Consider the following 21,170-nt stretch of genomic DNA (forward strand, 5'->3'; position numbering starts at 1 on the left):
TTATTATGTTCTCCTAAGTAGCACGGGACACCTTTTGCATAAAAGTTTATCGACAGTAACAGGTGTAGTATTAGAAAGGAAACACCTCCTCGCACTCATATGTCCTGGATACAGAATTGGCAAGATTTTAAAATCGAATGAAAGCTTTTGAATAAATTCTGACAGTGCTGAAAAGACTCTTCGTCCTATTATGTTCTCCTAGCTGCACGACACCTTCTTGCATAAGTTTGTCGACAAGTACAGATTGTAAAATTCTAGGTCTTTAAAGCTCCACTTCAAAGGAAATTAAGCACGTGTTGACCTTCATTTTTGAAATATTTCCCCATAATCCACAAGCACATCTACTCCAAACAAGAGCTTTCATTTAATTTCCAATTTTAAAGTGCCAACATGGGAACTTTCATATGAATGCGGCTTATTCCCTTGAGTAATGATCGATTTTCCGCATTCAGCATTCAGTCTAAATATACGAAAATGTAATTACGACATATAGTTACTGTTATTTCACTACGTGGTAAAAACCTCGCCTAGGTTAATACATTAAAGGGAGAAACTCACATTATTTTCTGTTTTTATAATGTATTAGAACCTGTATAAACTAGTTCACGTCGAGGTTCGCGCCCACGTAAATCGGAAACTACGAATTTTAGGGAAATTGGATTCTCCATTCTCATTTTTCGATTTGCAGTCGCATGCTATTGAAAACTTTGTAGACGATAAAAAAGAGCTCAAATCTCTTAAACGCCGAAGTAAAAGAACGAACATGACGTCTCGATACTTAAAAAAAATGTCAGTTTCTTTTTAGGAAAATAAGTTGATAAATTGCGTTACGAGTGTTTGGAAAGGAACCTTCTCATTTATTGAATTTTACAGCTTGCATATAGAAAAAGTATATGAGGAACATCGTTGATCGTAAATAATTCTTGTTGTTTGTTTGCTTCGTTGTTATAAAATATTAAATTTCGGTTTTTTATCATTGGTGGTCTAAACGAATGATTTTTAATTACCAATTATTATATACATTAGAAACCACGATGTTTATTTCAAGTTTGTTATAACAGGGTGAGCCATGTGTATGGGGGTGGAAGTTTATTAACGCACATATTTAAAAATTCATTGTCGGGGAATGTTAAAATTGTTCATTTTGTGTAGAATCATATTTAGTTTACTACACTAAAAATTTCAACAAATTCGGTTCACTGCGTCGTCTTGAAATTAGGCACGCAGTTTTTCCATAATGTTTTAATGGAGACTTCCAGCCCATTCAAAATATTTTCAACGAATTGCATTACAGGTGGTTTTATATCAAAGTTGCATTTTTATTTTTAATTGAAACCCCCTGATACAATGTACCATATTTCGATTCCTTTGGTTAATTTTGGTGTGATTATGTTAATATGTATTACAATGATATCTAAAATGAGCTGCCATTTCGTCGTTTTTTCAAAAAGTAGATGTCCAGTTAAAAATCGTAGTTATCATAAAACTAAAAGGTCGTTGAATTGCAGTGTAGGTAGGTCTAATCAATGAAGTGTACCTAACGGTAAAGTTAAGCTTCTTATGTGTTAAAATCAACGCAGCGTCAATTTTCAAAATTTCAATCAAAGGTATTCATTTTTTAAATAGAACTACCATAGATCAAAGTGTAAAAGTAAAGTGTAGTTTTTTATTGAATCAGTGTAGGATTTTATTACGTTGCCATTATGCGTTCAGCGTATGTTGTACACTATATGATTAGTATTTGGGTTGAACGCTATCCAAGCCAACCTGCACGTATCCAGGAGAAACGAGTTCTAGCTGCGATTAATTCTCAAAATGTAGGAGGCATCAGGGGTAATTATATATCAATCACCATCATCATTTGTGTTTACCCAATTGACGATCGCCTTTAGCCTTCGCCTTCAACTACGACGTTTAGCTGATTCTTGAACAAAATGGGGATCCTTACCTATAGTAACTTTCTTTGATACTTTACTTTACACAACGCATTAAATAAGGGTCAAACTGTGTAATTTACCTTGCTTAAAATTTTGGGGCGTTGAAAGAGCGTTTCTAGATAAAAATGCATTAGTGTATGGCTTGGATTACAATTAATTAACGGAGTTCCATTTGTATGTCTATTTACGTTCGCCGTTTGAAAATATGCATGTTACTTTTGCTTTCTTTTATTCTTAATTTGAGGTTGTCTATTAGAACCAGGTCACAATTGTTTTCACATATTAAAGATTCGTTTCCTAACACTTTCGACTACGTGACACGCGTCAAAAAGCATTCCAACAATTCATTTTTCCAAACTCATTTCTTTTTTGCGAAACCGATCTGCTTTATTCTACCTAGACGCCCAAACTTTCAAAAAATGAAAGGGCAAAACGTTTGATGGCCTGCCAAAAGCACCACGCCTAATTACGAAAAGGTCATCAGCGGTAGATTTTTTTAGATAAAAAAACATTGCGTATATCTACCTTTATTACGTTACATCCAGCTCCTACAATAATTAAGTTGTCTTGTACGGACATGGCGGGCGGTGTCGGATGTATTACTATAACTTCGATAGCTGTTAAGATGACGTGGATTTCTCAGAATCCAAACACTCACGGTTTTCTGAAAGATATTCAGATTTATGTTTAAGTCACATTTTAAATTCGCTGTAATTTTTCAGTGCAAACAAATTGAAGCATAACCTACTATAGTTACGTAAAAAACTAGAAATCTTTTCTGGTTCTTAAAAGTCGCGTAAACCTTACTTAGCCAGTTCATCATCGCCAAGGCGAATGAAAATTTACTCAAAGATAACACAAATCAGGTTCAACAATTATTGTGAAACTTATCCTATAATAGTTCTAAAAAGGCAGGAGAATTGTTTGGCTTTCGATACCTTTGCACAATCCAGATGGCTCAAGTGAGGCATGGTGTAAAGAATGTAACACAATCCAGATAAGCTATTATAAGAGCACGTATTTTGTAGTACGTATGCCACACTCCAATTAAACAAGAACCTAACTCAACCATTAAACTCACAAGACGGAGTAAAGAATTCTGAAATTACCTTGCCTACCATTACATGTAAGAAGGACGATGACTTCTAAGCAACCACAATACCACATTTAAAGTTACCTCATTAGTAGAAATATAAATTTGACGTACGTATCCCATTTGCACTGCAAAAGTGACGATTTTCAATTTTTGAATATGCGTAGAGAGAAAATTGTTTCAGTTTTGGGCACTCGCTTTTCATGTTAGTTATTTTATTTCGCAACAATTTAAAGGATTTTATAACTTTAAAAAACCTATGAAGGATGAACAATTTTTAATTACAATAGACTTTAAATTCACACATTAATGCTTTTATTATCAATAAAGCTTCTCATGCATTTTAAAATTAAATTATGCTAATTAAAATCTACCAAACACGCTTTTTAATTTGTTTTTTCGTTTGCATGCATCACTTTACCATAAAACTTATTTATCTGTAATTATAGTTATTTATTATGCTAGCAGCTAGACGATTAAGACTATTCCCTAAATTATCTTTTCACGCGATGTTAATTTATCTTTCTCGCCGGTGTATGTGGCTTATTTATTTTTCCATGGCGGTCTGTACAACCAAAGCTGCCCGTAAGTTGTGTAAAAACTATAAGTAATATATTATAGATATATTTATGTAGCGCGTTTAAGTAGAGAGAGACAATAATTGAATGTTTTCTATTTTCTTTAGGTTTCGATTTCGAAGCTCACTTATCATCAGCCTTTTGCTAAATATAAAATATAAACATCAATTATTTACCTCTCTCTACTTACCTGCTACATTAATATATCCAAATAATTCACTGGAGCAATTACATCAATAAAATAACATATTATAAATAGTTTATGGTAAAGGATTCCCATAGACATTAGACAGCTATAGTCTATTTGTAATTGCTACATTGTTTGCGATTTTAGGTTTTCTGAACAGGAAACTTGGGTCTTTTTGAATTTGCAAAATTAAAATTTACTCGGAAGCATTTTGCATCATTTTTAAAGTTCACACAGATTTATTACCAAACATTTAAATTACCCTGTTAGTCCATTTCTTTACTTTCATAAGCACTTCTGTTATTAAAAATGTTGAACTGTCCTCTGTTATTACGAACTTTGCATGTTTTAATTAGATCTGGACGACGCTCGTTCTCACACTCGAGTCACAGTTGGCATTTTGTTCTTAAACTGGTATTGATAATTTGTTTATAGATTGATCATATGCCATTAAAATTGGACCAATAACATACCCTGAAAAAATTAGAATAAGAATGAATAATAAACGAATTCGGATACGAAAAAATAGGTATTGGTCATCTCCATCACGAATTCTTAAAACGAGCTCCATTTTTGCGACTTTCTTCTAAGGGGACATACTGCTTGCTCTCACAATAGCAAATTCCAATTTTTATTCGCAGCCAATCATGATTGTACTATTCATTTCTCAAATAAACGTTTCACGTAATCGTCTCAAGAGAGTTCTAAGTCTTATCCAAGGAATCCATCAACAAAAGTTACCAATGGAGTTGAAAGAGCATGGCATTCGCTGGCGAGCTTCTAGGTTTTCTTTTTCTTTTCATTTTCTGAACGATTTTATCACCGATTCAAAGGAGAGGGACCCATATAATGGTTGCACTGGTGTCAACAACACGAACATCAAATAATGCCTCAATTTGTGACTTCCAAATCCCACGGCCATCTAGATTGCACGTAAAGCAGGCTTCGGAGTATATTATCTCGAATTAATGCATAAAGGTTTCCTATGAACCTCTAATTTCATTGTATCTTAAACCTCTAATGCGACCTTTAAAGGCATGTTCTATTGAGAGATTTTCACCATATCCATTCACATACTGCAGGAATATTAACAGGAGTTCTACCCATTGCGAATTTGGTATGACCATTCTCTGAAATCTAGTGGTGATAATTCAAGATTAGACGCTGAGGGGCATCCAAGATAACCATGTATTTCATAATTTTTCATCAGGTAGCTCTTTGAGATAACACGTTGTGTCTATATATAAAATTTTCAGAGTTCAGAAGAATGTTAATTTTTCTTTCACGGCCAATTCTTCGACGATAGTGTTAGATAGCGTTCAGTGTGCTGTTTTAAATTTAAAACCAAACGTGTAGTTAATCATCCGAAAGTATGCTGCAATCCGGACAGGGAGTTTCATAGCAAGACCTATATATTAGACACCATTACAGGATTACGTTATACTAAAGTCTCCATTTTGATGGTAAGGATTGAAAAAGATTGGGATTATCTTCCACTCACTTCACCTCGAAGAAGGGATGTGAATTTAATCCGGAATGACGACTAGATGGGTTGTTTTGATGCCCGAGGAAAATATCCATATTTGGCTACGACGTCTTTAAGGCATTCCACAATAGCAAAGCATCGAAGAGCAGGAGCAGAGGAATCATCAGCATACCAAATCTAAAGCTGATTTTCTTATTGAATTAAAGGGCATAGTGCAATGCCATAAATAAGTATTGCTCGTTCGCTCGTCCGTCCGTCCGCTCGCTCGCTTCATGTCATCGATTTAAAAGAGACGGATGGACCGGTTTACTAATACATTTGGCAGACGGATTTATTTATAAAATTTGTAGATCGGAGTTCGTTATTGGCAATTGTAGGCCAAAAAAAAATAAGGAAACCCTTTTGACATCTCCGTTCAGTATGAACCGAAACTGCATGAAATTGAAACTGGTATATCCGCTACCACTTCTGGTTGACGAGTATGCCCAAAATTATAGTTCAGATAGTCCCTTGCATTTGTTTACCTATTTTTTGCAAACAAAATTGGGAAAAATTCGAAACGTGCCGAGTTTCATATATACGGCGACGGACGGAAAATCATGAACGAGCTTTTGTCGCTCGTTAATAACATCGTTTTCACGTATTGCACACGAGCGATTTGTATTTTGAACGTCCGTCTCTCCTGATTCTTTGGCATGTTGCTATGAGTTCTGGACAGTTTTTAAGAGTTATTTTAGTAGCGCTTCAGCGAAGGTGAAGAAATGCATTAAACTATATGAGATTTTTCCTTTTGTCGTAGATAAAAACTATAGTTTTTCTGAAAGTTGTGTGTCTGTCACTGTCTTTCTATTCACGAATCGTAATATAAAAAAAAATTAATTAAAACGGGGGTAAAAATGGGGGCCTTTCTGTTTTTAATTATATAAATAGGTGGGAGTTTTAGCTGAAGCAATTAGAGCTATTAATTAACGAGGAGTTAGCACTGGACTTTAGGGGACACGTAAAATGAATAACGTTACTCCCTATAGAAACCTTTTATTTCCCTAAATTCCCTCTAGATTCCTCAGAATTTCCTCTTTTTCTTCAAATTTCATAAATTATTTCTCTTAGGAATTTCCTTTTTAATTTCGTCCATTTACTACATATTTCCCAGCTATTTCCTGAAATTGCTTATACTGTTACCACGAAAACAAGAATTGCCCCTTTATTATGAACCCCTCGGGGGTTGATTCACGAATTATTAGGGGACGAAGATTTCCTTCAAACCTAAAAATTGTACCATTTCCCCTAATTTCCCAATATTTCTAGCCATTCCTTTAAATTGACACCAAATTCTCCCGACTAACTGAACGAATAACGGTTACCTATTCCCTATAGAAAAGCCTTTTATTCCTTACAAATTCTATAGATTCATTAGGAATTTCCTCAGAAATTGTCGCCAGGTTTGCTCAAATTTCCATATTCCCTAAAATTCCTTCATTCCTTGGAAATTCCTTCTACTTATCCTGATATTGACCAGAAATTACTTTATTCGTCCATTTCCTATTATATTTCCCAGAATTTTCTCGAAATTTCCTATATGAGGGACAAGAATTTCCTTCGTAATCAACCACTCGATTAATAGCCTACGGAACGGTTTACTCGCGCTCGCGCAGAAACAAGAATTTAAGGGAATTTTCTTTAAAATTAATTGAAATTTCTTAACAATTGTCGAAACTATTTGCAATCGTCATCAACTAGAACTTGGGAGGAATGAAATTGCAAAATGTGCCACATTCGTCGTTCGGTTCAAGAATTCAAAGAGCGAGAAGGTGGTGGCTCGCTTCTGTGCACTAGACTGTTTTTCACTTACCAATATACTTGATTCAACGTTGGATGCCTAGATCTTTAGATTTCCAGCTCTTGGCCCATGATATTTAATTAAATGTTACAACACACTTGCTTACTCATACAGTTTGCATGTAAGTCTTTTTTTACCATTAAAAAATTATGTTGATGGAAATGAACGAACAATTCAGAAAAAAGCGATTAGCCTTGAGACTCAATGAATATGGCAATTGGAAAGTTGTTACGTACGAAGATTCGAACAATTATTCTCCCATTGATGACCAATAGAGGAAATCTAAGTTTTTCATTGATTTTTCGCAAAAATTTGGTGTTATAAGCGTATTGAACCCAAAATAGTATCCAACACCAAGTACTTACCTATAAATTCAACAGTTCCGGAACAAAATGTCTACTTGATTGTAATACCAAGCCTTTGCTTATGACACCCTTAATTTCGCCCGTCACCCCCCAACATTTAGCGCCCCAGTAGTGAGTATGCTTAAGTACCAAATCCTTCAATCATACACCCAGGCGTGATGGCACTAGACGAATTTCAAAAATGTGTACGGCTTTATTTTTTAGAATGAATTAAGGTGTACAAAAACGTAAAGCCCATAAATTTTTACCTTGATTTAAAACAAAGTACCTTTTTATATATAGGTACTTCTGCTGGGGAAGGTTAAAAAACAAAAACCGCGAGACTGTCCCCCAAAATAATAAAACAGTAATGTTGCATATTGCCATTACTTCATTTCGGAAAGATAGGATTAGTATTTATAAAAAGGCAATTAATTTTATTTGACTGGTATTCCGCTTTCTATTAAGAAATCTTCGCCACTTGGCAATCGGCACAAGTAGCACACTTTTACACTCTTATTGGACGCTTACCTGATTACAACTTTGATTTGCCAATAGAATTGGGGTTATGTTATAGAAAAATGTTAATTCTATGATTTTAATTCGCCTCCATTATAGTGTAGTAAATGTTCTTTAATTATTGTATGGTTGTTTGAAATTTTCCCAACAACACAAATTGACTTGACATTAATTTAATCAATCTTAAGTTAACAGGAATTCTTTTTTACGGACTCATCACTCTCACTTTAAAAAAAAGTGTTTTAGAAAAACTATAATAGGCATGTAAAGCAACGCCCGCCTGTAAACACCATATTAAATTTGAACTACAGTGCGGAAATTTTTCAATTAAACTTTTGCAAATTGAATTTTGAAAATGAAATGAAAACACCAACGCGGAGAAAAATCGAATTCAATCGCATTTTTAATGCCTTAATTGTTTTGGGCCTCCTCCACACGGTTGGCGAAATCGCAATTAACAACCATCATTTTAATTCCATAACCAAACTCGCAAAATGTGCATCGACGTACATCCGGTGATTTCTAATTAAAATTACGTCCTATGTCCATTATTTGCTCTGTATAATTAATAATTGTTACCGATCGCTAATTAACTAATTCACTTCCTGATAGGCGGGCACGAGTCCTGCATCGTTGACCTAAAAGCTAGTTTCTACTGCAATGGCATTTCAATATGATGCGTCCCAAATTAAATATTTCTAAAGAGTTACGATAAAGACATTTTTCTTAGATGTTAAACTTTTTCACATGAATTTTTCTTCATCAGGATATTGCAGAAGGGAATAGAATAAAAGGATTTAGAAACTCGTTAAAGTAAGAAAGAAACCAAATTACAATACAAGCTCCAATATCTTTTATTGTAACTTTTCATCAGGCGTAATGTTTCATTTTCTTTCAAATAAGTATTACCATTGATGTGGTTTTATTCAATGGTATTACCCTACTTTTAGGTCCAGGCACAATAGCATAATACAGTTATTTCAGATTTGTATTAGGATCACTGTATGGCCGAAGGCACTAGGATTTCATGAATAATTCTTGTGTCAAAAATTGACATAAAAAATAAAGTAGAAATGCTATTGCTGGATAAGGGTGATTGATTGTCATAGCGTGAAATGATATAGTTTCTATTAGTCCAGCAACCCCAGGAGAATTCGGCCAGGGTGGGATGCTTGCCTCAGGTAACGTGTTCGTTATGTTTAGTAAACTGATCACTCAACTGGAACTTTCACATTTTTAGTGATGGTGTTCTATTCTGGAACACGATAAAACTGGCAAACACTAGGACCGATTCGGTTCAAACTTTGAACCAGTATGACCTATATGCCATATGTATTAAGCCTATTGAAATGAGTCAAATCCAATGATCCCCGTTTTTTTGGTGACACCGCTTCGCCGCTTTCTATAACGGTTTACACGATTCGTTATTCCGGGGTTTGATTTTGCCACGTCTTTCGAAATTTTCGACTTTCTCCACCACAAACTGTGTTTATTAGGAAACTAGCATTGCGTAACGGGTGGTTTAAAGATAGTGTGTTGCTCAAATGATATGTTGAACTCGAATAAGTTGCAAGGCGCATTTTAGGGTGGCGCCTGAAATGTCGTTTGAACTTCGCCTCCTGAATCATATGTAAGTTTTGATTAAATTAGTAAAGTAGTTTATTAAATCACAATCTAATCAACAGTCATTAATTATTAACCAAATCTTGCCACAATTTAAAAGCCCCTCAAGATGAACGGAACCATTTCCTGGGACCTCTCCTTCACGCTAGTTTTTACCAAACTTGATGTTATCGTCTCTGCCCAATTTTATTAGCGACAAAGCCTTGACATTTCACTTGCAATTTAAATAAATTGACTACCAGCAAAAAGGATTACGTACTCAAATATCAATTTCCTGTGGTCATATATCGCACTCGTTGAACCGTTACCGTCTAAATATAGATTCTTCAAATAGGACAAATTAATATTACTATGCACATTGCTTACGAAAAAACGATCTTAGTTTCCAGTACAGGTACAGCTAAAATGGAACTGAAGTATTTTGCCCCTAAAAATTTTATAAATGGAAATTAGGTACGGAAACCCAAAATTGCGTTATCTAACGTTGAAATTTAGGCACAGAATTAAGAATTTTATTACTATTATTTGTTATAAAGGTGGGTATATATAGCTTAATGTTTCAATAAAATTTATGAAGCGTTAAATAAAAACTTTAAAGCTTGATGCTAATATTTACAATAATTTCAATTTATCACTGCGCATTTTTGATTTGATCCATATTTGAGGATTAATTTAGGCGAGAAAGGTTGGCCTATTGAAACAACGGGCGGCAAGCAAGCGATGCACGCCATTTTAGGGGCGGTTGATGGTATCTGTCGCTTTTGTAGATCCTTTTTTACGGGTTTAATGGGTTTGGAATCGTTACCGTTTCGAGCCGAGTTTAAAGAATTTTAAAAGCCTTGGTGCCCACTATTGAGTTTTCTGATTTTTGCTCTCCAAAAATTAATTGTTGCTTGGCGTGCTGCCTAAGTGCTCAAAATTAATCTTTTCCTAATTGAATTACATTAAAATGATGAAACTTGCGATTCATATTTCAAATATTGTGACTGATATGAATTCTGATACATGCCAACCTTCATTCGCACTGCTGAATGCGTTAAGATTCAATACCAACCATAAGTTATTGAAACAAATTAGTGCACCAAGTTCCACTTTTATCCAATTTTAATACACGATTGTCGAACTTCAACTATACTGTTAGCTAACTTCACAGAAAATAAGTACACCGAATATAATCCGGTGTTTTTGGTTACAAGATGAGTACAAACTTACAGCTGAATTTAAACTAAATGATTATTTTGATAAGGATTTCGTCGTTTAACGCCCAATTGCTAGACAAAACATTTCCAAAAGCTGTAACATAAAGTGTGAGAAACGTTAAATACACCAGACAAGAACATCAGTGAATATGTCGTATATCCAATTACAATGTCTGATTAAGTGATTTAGGATGAGGAAAATATTAATATCAATATCATACTTTTTTATGTAGGTAGGTAATTCGTTAATTTTTAATGAATAAAATGGAAAAGCACGTTATGTGCCGGAAGTTTATATTTATCGATTCGTAAGTTCATAGTATCACTTTTACTTTATGTACAAATTGCTTTGCTTATTGAAAATTCATTTGCATACAAACTTCGTAAATCGACCTATAGCGAGCCCGATCTTGACGGTTTGTTGTGTCTAGGGCGAAATTTTTAAGTATAAAAGCTTCCTCACTAATCTCTTCATCGCTCTTGTCGCAAGGGCCACAAGCCCAAATTCCTAGTACGTAGTCGTCTAAAGCTATTTTTGCTACTTTCGTTATAACGATTTATCAATTTAAAGATCTTCAAAAAGTCATCTATTTTTTCGCATAAGCACTTTTCTGGATCGATGTGTGGTATCGTACCTATATGTTACGATTATCGAAGATTAATTCATTGTTTAACTTACTCTCGTGTTTAAATACTCTTTGAATGTTACAAGGATAAAACAATTTCAGTGGAAATAATAGGTATCCATACGTGCCACTAACAACTATGCCATATTGAAAAAAATATTATTTTTTACTTATACTGATCTATTTCACGCCTCAAGGATCTGTTTCCAGCAGAGTGTAAAACCTTAAAATGAACCCCTCCGATTTGGAGAGAATATTCCACTTCCTCGCACTTTCATTCTTCTTTCGTAAAAACTCACTGAACTTGATTATTGATGTGTCTATTTTTATACATGGGCCAACAATACAGCGTATGAGTACCTGCGTATTCTAAAATTTCTTGGTCAAAAGCGACACCTCCAGTCAATAATTTGAATGTACCCTTTTTGCTGTATGTTTCATCCATATTAAAAAAAGAACTTAATACACATCCAAGCAGTTTGACATTACGTCAAAATATTGTCTGAAGATGTTTACGCTAAAACACGATTCTGAATAAGTACACTCTTAACTGTGACAAAGCTTCAATATGTACAATTACCTATAAATTTTGCGGTAGTTTCACAATTCACATCACCCAGATTCTATAGTTAATGATAGGTAGGGTAACTTAATGTATTAAATGAAAACAAAAAAAGAAAAAAAAACTTAATTTCATTTTAATTCGTTCCAAATGTCGTGGCAAACCACTGGAATTGTTTCTCCAAAAATCTTATCTTAGGAACCTCAAGGCATCGCAATTAAGCGAAAATTGTAGCAGTAATTCTGAATATAGGATTAGATAAATATAAACATTACAACGCTGATCGCTCGTTCAATACTTAAAAAATTTGAAAACAAAAGCACTTTTGTGTTTTCAACAAAAGCAATTGAAAAGAAAATCATATTAAATGCATGTTGGCATACAGATACATAAACGCCGATTTCTGCCAAGTCAAAAATCTGAATGAGAACATACCTGAAATCCGAATGCCCTTTCCGGCTTTTATTTTAAAGCGAAAGACCGTAAATTCAAAAACACCAAACACAATCCAAATAGGGAAATTCACAAACAATGAGCGCGCCGGAATTTTTTAATGCATTGACGAGCCGCTCTTACCGAATTAAGTGGAAGCTGCGAGTAGCTGACAGGCAGGCAGCCCAAGTAACTTATTAACTACCAAACTAATCGATTTTTAGCTGCCAATATATTTTTCAATACCGTACGCAACTATGAATCGACTATTGGGAGAAGACTGCGGTGCGCGATAAGTATGTGGCCGTGCGCGACAAGACAACTCTGTGTTCCTTTGGTGTTTTGTTATTTTTTAGCGCATATTGCGACTGCGCTTAAAATGCAACTTGATAATTAAATTCCACTGCTGCTGATATAATCTGATTGTATTGATATTGTCGATAACCATGTGTTATGACACGGGCCCATAACAGTTTGCCTACCAGACTACATCTATTAGCGTGCTATTTATTAGGGTGCGGTACCTGCCAGTTTTCGGTTTGGCTAGTATATTCGACAATTTATCTCTGAGGCATTTAGAATCTTTCACTATTCACTTTGACATCACTAAGTGACTACTTGTAATTTACTTTTGGTTTTTAAAAGTAACTTCTCATTTTCCCTGCGTCATATCCTCTCAATAGTTTAAAAATATTTGGCGGCTATGCTAAAACATGACTACGTTTGCGCCATCTGTCACAAATCTATACAATTTATAGATATAATTCCTATTCTCGTTGCGCTCTCTACTGGTAGAGGGTAGAGGTTGGTCATATGATTAACCAATTTGTTTTTGGGAAAATAATTCACTGGTTTCGCATTTTTAATTTTCAGCTATCCGGACTAAGTTCATATTATTAAAATTTATCGTTGATTGCCTAAAGTGCTAAAAGTAAATCCCAATAAACTAATATTTTCTTCTTATCGATTATATCAATGATCAACAGTTTTTATGGAAAACATATAAGTATTGTTAGCCTTGCAATTATTTAACTAACTAGTTACAACTGCAATATACATGATCTTCTTTGTAACTTTCCCACGTTTTTCTTTATTATATACCTACCTAAAACACACTACAATGTCGAAATTGAAGTCTTTGCCGATTTCACGGCTATAGGTATACAAAAAACGCTCTTATAATGGGCCACTTTCACATTTTTTATTTATGTGATAAATCAATGCGGAACATAAAGAAATACCAGTATGCAAAATTTCACAATCCTAAACACACAAACTTTTAAATTATCTAAAGATAAGTTTTTCGCGCGCTTGGAAATCATTTTAAACGCTAGATTTTGCCGGCACATGGTTGTGACGTCACAACTGTGTAAAAGTTCAGTGGCGGTATACTTGCATGTATACTTCAATGCGATGATGTAGCGTATGCGTTTGTTGTTGCTTACGTTTTCTCCTGTGTACCGTGAAATATATCGATGTCTTTCTGACGGCACGTCTTGAGACGGCCCTTCCCGTACGCACTTCGCTTCGAGCTTTGCATGACAGCAATACTCGCGAGCATTGCACGAGTACAATTTTTACCCTTCACGTGCAGTCCTTGTTCGAAGTACGCCAAGTGTAGTTACGTTAAAAATCGCAGATTAATGATGGTAATACGAGGGTAATAAGTAAAAAACAAGCAGCAGCAATAGGTAGTTCTTTTAGATCATAATGAAAAAAGTAAAATAAGAAAAAAGGTATCGAGTAGAGTAAAGGAGTGGTAGGTATAAAAAAACGAGGTGCTGCCAATCATATTTATCTATTAATAGAAATCAATGTAAATCACTCTGAAGATTACCAAATTTACTTCCGGATGCATATGCTGACATTAAATATATACTTAATTGTTGAAATTAAATTCGTTAAAATGCCTACAATACATTTTTCTGAAAGTGGCATTGAAAGTTTTACTGTCTCATTCCATCCAATATAATGAATATATTGTCTTATTTCGAACCTTGTATTCATGCTCGTAATCAAACTAGAAATACACATTGCAACTTTTAAGCGCGCACAGCTTCGCGCCGCGCCAAGTTTTCCGACAGATTCGAAAACGTCAACACGACCCAAGTTGCAACAAAACAAAGTGCTGCTCGTCTGGTCCCTTATTCACGTTCGAGCTTTGCATGAATTCATGTTGGGCAATGTTCGTACAGGCAAAGCTCGAAGCGAAGTCCGTACGTGAAGGGCTGCCTGAAGAGATTATAAATGTGGAAAATTTTTAGTCCACCTAAAAATACACTATTCGTACTAATTTTTTTGAACTTTCTCTATCATGTCCCCACCCACACACACACATGCACCCTTTATCGTTTTTTGCGCACAAGACACAAAACAAACCTGGCCGGGCGGACCTCTACAAACCTGGATCTACGAACACAAGAATGTAAACAAATATGGCGACCACAGTTGTGACGTCGCACCAATGGCAGGGCGTTTGCAGCTGACGTCATATTTAAAGGGATTCCCAGTAATTGTTTTTACTATTTGTTTAAAAACAAATGATCTTTTTCAAAAATTAGTATTCGCCTCATGTATGGCGTATATAGTACTTGCCACCTGTGCAAATTTTTTGCTAATAACGAAACCTTGCAAGTAGCCCATTAATTATGTAATAAAGATGGCATAGGTAATAACGTGATCACCACATGGGCATTGCATTTTTCTATTTGTTTTTATAAACTAAACCAATATTTTTACATTCAGGAATGTGTAAAGAAAAATTGATCGCTTTTATTTTCATTAATATATTTCATCAACTAAAGTCATTTGGGTATTTATATGGGTTCAATCAAACCAGAGAATTACATTTTGAATTTCAGGTTTTAAAAGGAGGTAAAGGGCGCAACTTTAGCAAGATTAGGGGTAAAAAAACATTTTCTTACTGAGCTGGCCATGGGGAAATTAAAAATTAATTGTAATAAAATTTTTGTCGGTCGCTTTAGACTTTAAAGATTTTTCGTTAAATTTACAAATTTGGTGGTAGAACTTATATTTGTGAAATAAAGCGCGTTAAGGCAAGTATTCAAGCAGACAAGGGTCGAAGCATTACAGTGTACAGTGGGTGGCTCAATAAGACTGTTCCTCGGCCATATCTCGAGAACCGTTCGTCATATGACTCATGGGTAAAAAAATTATTGGGTAAATCGGTCATGAAGAATCGCTGGTAAATATTTTCAAGTTCTAAAAATGACCAACAGAGGGCGTAACTGCCATCTTAAATTTTAAAAATGCATTTTCTCTAAATTACGCATTATAAACTAAAAAATTTTTTACACATTTTTAAAGAGAACCAGTTTTTCATTTTCGTAAAAATAAAAACTCAGTTATTTCAAAAATAAAGATGGTGTAGACTGTAGAGCGTTCAATTGTTTTTGCAATAACCTGCTTTAACTTCTTAACCGTTTGACCGATTTTAACAAATTTGGTGCGGTTGAAAAGAGCATTCCTTGGACAATGAGAATCAACCAAAATATAGTTAATTTAGTTGAATCCTTCTCCGCCAGGCGGCTAGTTTTGACACTTTGGCCCAAAATCCTAAAAAAAATCAAATCGAATTTTCTTTATGAAAAAGTAGCCAAATAACAACCAAAGAGGCCAGTGAAAACCGTTTTTCAAAATTTCGTTCCTAACCTCAAATATTGGGAAAATGAGATTAATTAATTAATTAATAAAAATGCTTAACTTGTATCTTAAATGTACTTTTTACGTATTTCCGGTACTTGTCGATGGCGCGAAAGAAAAGCACCCTACACTTTTAGATAGGCCTTGGAAAATTAAACAAATGAAACACGATGCATTATAAAATAATAACAGCTGTAATTTGTAAATTATTCCGCTGTGTTCACATTCAGAAAGTGCAGTTTTTTGAATTTGAATATTTTCTAAAATGCCGATTTCTAACCAAGAAGCATTTAATATGCGGGCGATATATTTTGAGTATTTTCAAAATGCGACCATCGCTGCCCACATCGTCTATTTACGTTATCCGAATCCACCACGAACCATCACCGCCAGCAAATTAAATGTTTCTTGGTTAGAAATTGGCATTTTAGAAAATATTACAAATCCAAACAACTGCACTTTTTGAATGTAAACACAGCAGAATAATTTACAAATTGCGGCTGTTATTATTTTATAATGCATCATGTCTCATTTGTTTAATTTTCCAAGTTACCTAAAAGGGTAGGGTCCTTTTCCAAACAATCTTTCGCGCCATCGACAAGTACCGGAAATACTTCAAATAAGATACAATTTAAGCATTTTTATTAATTAATCTCATTTTCCCAATATTTGAGGTTAGGAGCGAGATTTTGAAAAACGGTTTTACTGGCCTCTTTGGCTCTTTGCCTCTTTGTTACAATCGGTCAAACGGTTAAGAAGTTAAAGCAGGTTATTGCAAAAACAGTTGAACGCCCCCCACGCCATCTTTGTTTTTGAACTGAGTTTTTGTTTTTACGAAAATGATAGATAAACTGGTTCTCTTTAAAAAGGAAAAAAGTGTTTAGTTTATTATGCGAAATTTAAAGAAAATGCAATTTTAAAATTTAAGACGGCAGTTACGCCCTCTGGTGGTCATTTTTAGAACTTGTAAATATTTTCCAGCGATTCTTCATAACCGATTTACCCAAAAATTTTTTTACCCCTAAGTCATACAACGAACGGTTCCTGAGATATGGCCGAGGAACAGTCTTATTGGGTCACCCGGTACGTGAAGCGTTACTGCGAAATATAAAATAGTTTCCGGAGTCTGTGCTAAAACCAGTATAGAGTGGTGTATTTGTGCGAAAAAGGGGAATTTCATGGCGTGGTGAAAGGATGGTGGATTTATTTGTAACGGTAAATACTGTGCAAATGGGTATTAAAACGAAAGTGAATAATTTCATTCGTCATATTATCGGAGCTACGTTTTTTCGCCTATAAATAAATAATTACCAAGAACACGATGGAGTCAAAATTACAGAACGTTCAATTGCGGTATATTTAGAGTAGCTAGTTAACATTAAAAAGCTAGTTTATTAATCAATAACTAAGTTGTTTATTTGAAGTGCGGACAAAATTATGACCAAAACGGCTACCGGTAAAAAGGTCAAAGACAATGAATTCAAGGTTTTGTTTGCCGTTAAAACCCTAAGTTGCAGGAGTATTTTTTTACATTTACACACCGCGGTAATTTATTACTGAATAACTCAACTAATTAAATCAAAGTAATCCTGAAGCACGGTTTGTTCCTGAATCAAATTTGATCGCATCGTATTGCCTTAAGGCGTTTCACCATCCAATTTTCCAAATTGCTGCTGGCTTCCAAAGGAGAAATCCAAGAGACAATCGAAGAATATTTCAACGGATTTTATAAATGACAAGTGTATCCTCAAGTGTACCCAGACCAAAGATAGTGGTAATTTCGTTTTTGTCTCTTTAATTGTGAAATTATAATTTAAATGCCAGTTGTTGAACTTCGCGATTTTTGGGGCGAACGATGGATTGGCAGACTACCTATTGCGTATACCATCGCCAAAGCATTGAGCACTGCAGAAAATGGACCGCTCTGTGCTGTACAATACATTGGCAATACGCGACCTGGGACGATACAGTGTGATGTACTACATTTAGTTCACAAATAAAAATTTGAGTGAAATTTTCACTATTAACTTACAGAGACTGTATTAGTTGATTTCCAAACGGATGCTCCAACATATCATCTTGGTCGACTTGATGAGTTTTAATAATTAAACCAGCAAGTGTCCACGCCTGTACTAAATCCCATCTCCCGACCGACTCCGCCATTGACGCATTATGTTTACAAATCCTCTCTACATTTCCATCAAGCATATACTTTTCAGCTAAATGTCTATTCACAGTAAATAATCCAGCCGCATCATAAACGGTAATAACACACTTAAGAGATCGATTGGTTTGTTTCAGTCTCAGTCTTTGCTTGTGAATGTAATGCGAAATTACGGTCAACTGTTCATTTCCACGACGATTCGCGTTACCTAAAGCGGATAACGCCCGAGGAGTAACCGAATCGATTTTTGGAGTAACTCGACGAGTGTGCAATTGACGACCAAAACACACTAAAGTACTAACCGAACAAAATTTTGCACCCGACGTTCTCGGAAATGGTATGCAGGCATCATTAAAGGCGCCTATTATTTCCGGTTCTAAATAGGGCTGCTGATGGAGTTGTGTTACATTCGACGAATCCACCCACTGTTCTAGCATCGTCGCAAATTGGCGCAGACAGGGTTCTAAGCATGTACGTCCCTTAGACACCCGTTGTTGTGCTGTGTACAGTAGAGATTGAATAATACGTTTGGATAAAAACTCTTCAATTGACGAATCTGGCCCGATTTCGAATGTTGGAGGGATGCCATTAGGGTATGTTTGGGGAAAATTTACATGGAGAACAACTTTATAATTATTGGTGCTCGCAGTTACAATGCAACAACGTTTTACAGGATCCATCTTGTCCACTTTCAAGTTGGGTATTTGCACATTTAATAGCGAGAATTCCTGCTGCAAAGGTTTCGCTTTCGAAACAGCCTTAAAGCTTACTTCAGATGCAGTATCGCTGGTTTCATTCTCATTACAGTCCGACTTTCTGCAATTATCAGGATCGTAACCACACAACTTCTGCAAGAACGGTTCGATGCGCCACACTAACAAGGTCTGATCTCTTGACCACGTTACTAGTTGAAAATCGTTGTCACCTGCTTTCTGCTTGCGCCATTCAAATTCTAATACGACATCTTTGTGCCCCACAAACGTATGAACGGGCGACGATCGACTGTCAGTATTCCATAGTAATAAACTATTTTCTCCGCGTCTTAACTGAGGAACAACTACCGTAATTAAACCATTTCCAAATGGAGTGTATCTAGCACGCCAAACTGGTGCGTTAGTCATTAAAACAAACTCTGCTCTTCTCGGATTATTTATATCAAAAAATTTTACTGTATTATCCTGACTTGATGTCGCTATTTGAGTTTCTACTTGCGGGTTCCAGTGTAGACCGTGAATCTTCGATAAATGTGCCGTTATGTATTGAACAGGAGAGTTGCCTTTTCTCTGATCCCAAATTTTAATATCGCCATCGTGAGCAGTAGCCAAAATATGAGGTGCCGTTTGATTCCACTGCACTTGTGAAGCTTCCGCGATAGCCGATAGCGAAAGTGCAGGTTTTCTAGAGTCTCTTATATCCCATATGTGAATAAACGTATCGATTGAAGCTGATGCCAGTAAATTGGGATTTGATCTGTGCCAATTCAAGTCCGTAATGACCCTAGTATGGGCACGCATCAGATGGGTTGGTGCGAGTTCGCCTACTGACCATGTTAAAATCTCCAAATGTTGATTACTCTACATAGTCTTATTAGACCCTGACCACGCAACTCCAGATTTACTCACCGAAATAACGCACAATTCACTGTGATGCATGGTGGGGTTCCATTCAGCTGCATTAACATCGTACTTACTTTGCCTAGAAAATTTGCGGATACTTTCAAAATCGGAATCGTCGAGATTTTTAACAGCAATATATCTGCGGCTACAAAGGATGGTAAAACAATTGCAAAACACGATCTCCTTACCCAGCCAATATGACGTATGTACCGGTGCTGTCCACTGCCATTGCACTGGCTTGTAAATCTCGATGTTCGAGAGCAGTCACAAATTCTAAGCTCCATCTCACAGCCATTATACTCTATGAAGGGACAGGAAGGCAAATATACGTTTCTTTCGGAGGTGCGTTTTCCTACATGGTTAATAAACAATTTAAATGTTGTACATAGTTTATATGGCTAAATAATACACAAACAATTAGATGTTTACATTAACCGGTTGCGAATGGAAAATTTAAATTTAGCTTAATCAGCTGACATACGTCAAAAAACAAAACATACAGGATGATCAAAAGTTCTAACCTTTATAATATAGTATACAGAGTGAATTAAAATGTTACCCTAGGAAGTTTTCTCAAAATTTTTATAATAATAATAATTGTTCTATTTCTTTCCTCTTTGATGTTTTTCAATGAAACAGCATTTGTAATATATTAGGGATGATTATTTCCAATTTATCCCCTATAACTTTCTCACCTCTGATCAACACCCAACAAACTTTCCTTGGCCCGTAAAGTTGAAACGCTTCCGTGATCTCACGACTTCTGAAAAAGCCACCTCTTTTTCAAGGGATGAAAAATCTACTTTTTTCATCGTACAGAATGCCGCGGAGTAGCAAAATTTGGGAAGACATATTTAATAAACAAAAATAAAAATTATTATTCCTATAGAAAAACTTCTAGAAAATCGCCAAAAACTGGAAAAACAGATTTAAGATATACATGATTTTTGACATGATCAATCAACGTTTTGGATGTTAATAAAGATTTTTTCGAAATCTATCTTTTTGCTTATCTTTAATGTTTGCTAAAATATTGTCTTTTGTTTCCTTATGCTCAACGTTTTAGTTAAAACATCTTTATTATTTCTTTTTTTCTGCATTTTTACCACAATAAAAGCAATTCGAAGTAAAAATCGAATTGACTTGCTTCCTGATTCCTGAAACAATTGTTTTGTCCACTGACTCATACGTACCGTAACCGTTCTAACGCAACGTTAACGCGAATTATAAATGTTCACGCGCAACAAGTAGGGTTTAATTCCAAACGTTACGGTACGGCGTTGCGGGTACGGAACTATAAA

General features: G+C 35.3%; 1 protein-coding gene across 2 annotated transcripts in view; it reads right to left on the bottom strand.

The window, feature by feature from the left end:
- Positions 1 to 20,344, bottom strand: part of LOC116171049 (GATOR complex protein WDR59) — a 22,591-nt gene extending 2,247 nt beyond the window's left edge. For both annotated transcript variants that reach the window (XM_031487696.1, XM_031487695.1), the window contains exons 1-3: positions 20,058 to 20,344; positions 19,876 to 20,014; positions 18,122 to 19,827 (exon numbers count right to left, since the gene is read on the bottom strand). In XM_031487696.1, the coding sequence (XP_031343556.1) occupies positions 18,122 to 19,827; positions 19,876 to 20,014; positions 20,058 to 20,164 (1,952 nt within the window). In that variant the 5' untranslated portion in view covers positions 20,165 to 20,344. The remainder of the gene's footprint in view (positions 1 to 18,121; positions 19,828 to 19,875; positions 20,015 to 20,057) is intronic.
- Positions 20,345 to 21,170: the final 826 nt, after the last annotated feature.

Source organism: Photinus pyralis, unplaced genomic scaffold, assembly GCF_008802855.1.
Source record: "Photinus pyralis isolate 1611_PpyrPB1 unplaced genomic scaffold, Ppyr1.3 Ppyr1.4_LG5, whole genome shotgun sequence".
Taxonomy (NCBI): domain Eukaryota; kingdom Metazoa; phylum Arthropoda; class Insecta; order Coleoptera; family Lampyridae; genus Photinus; species Photinus pyralis.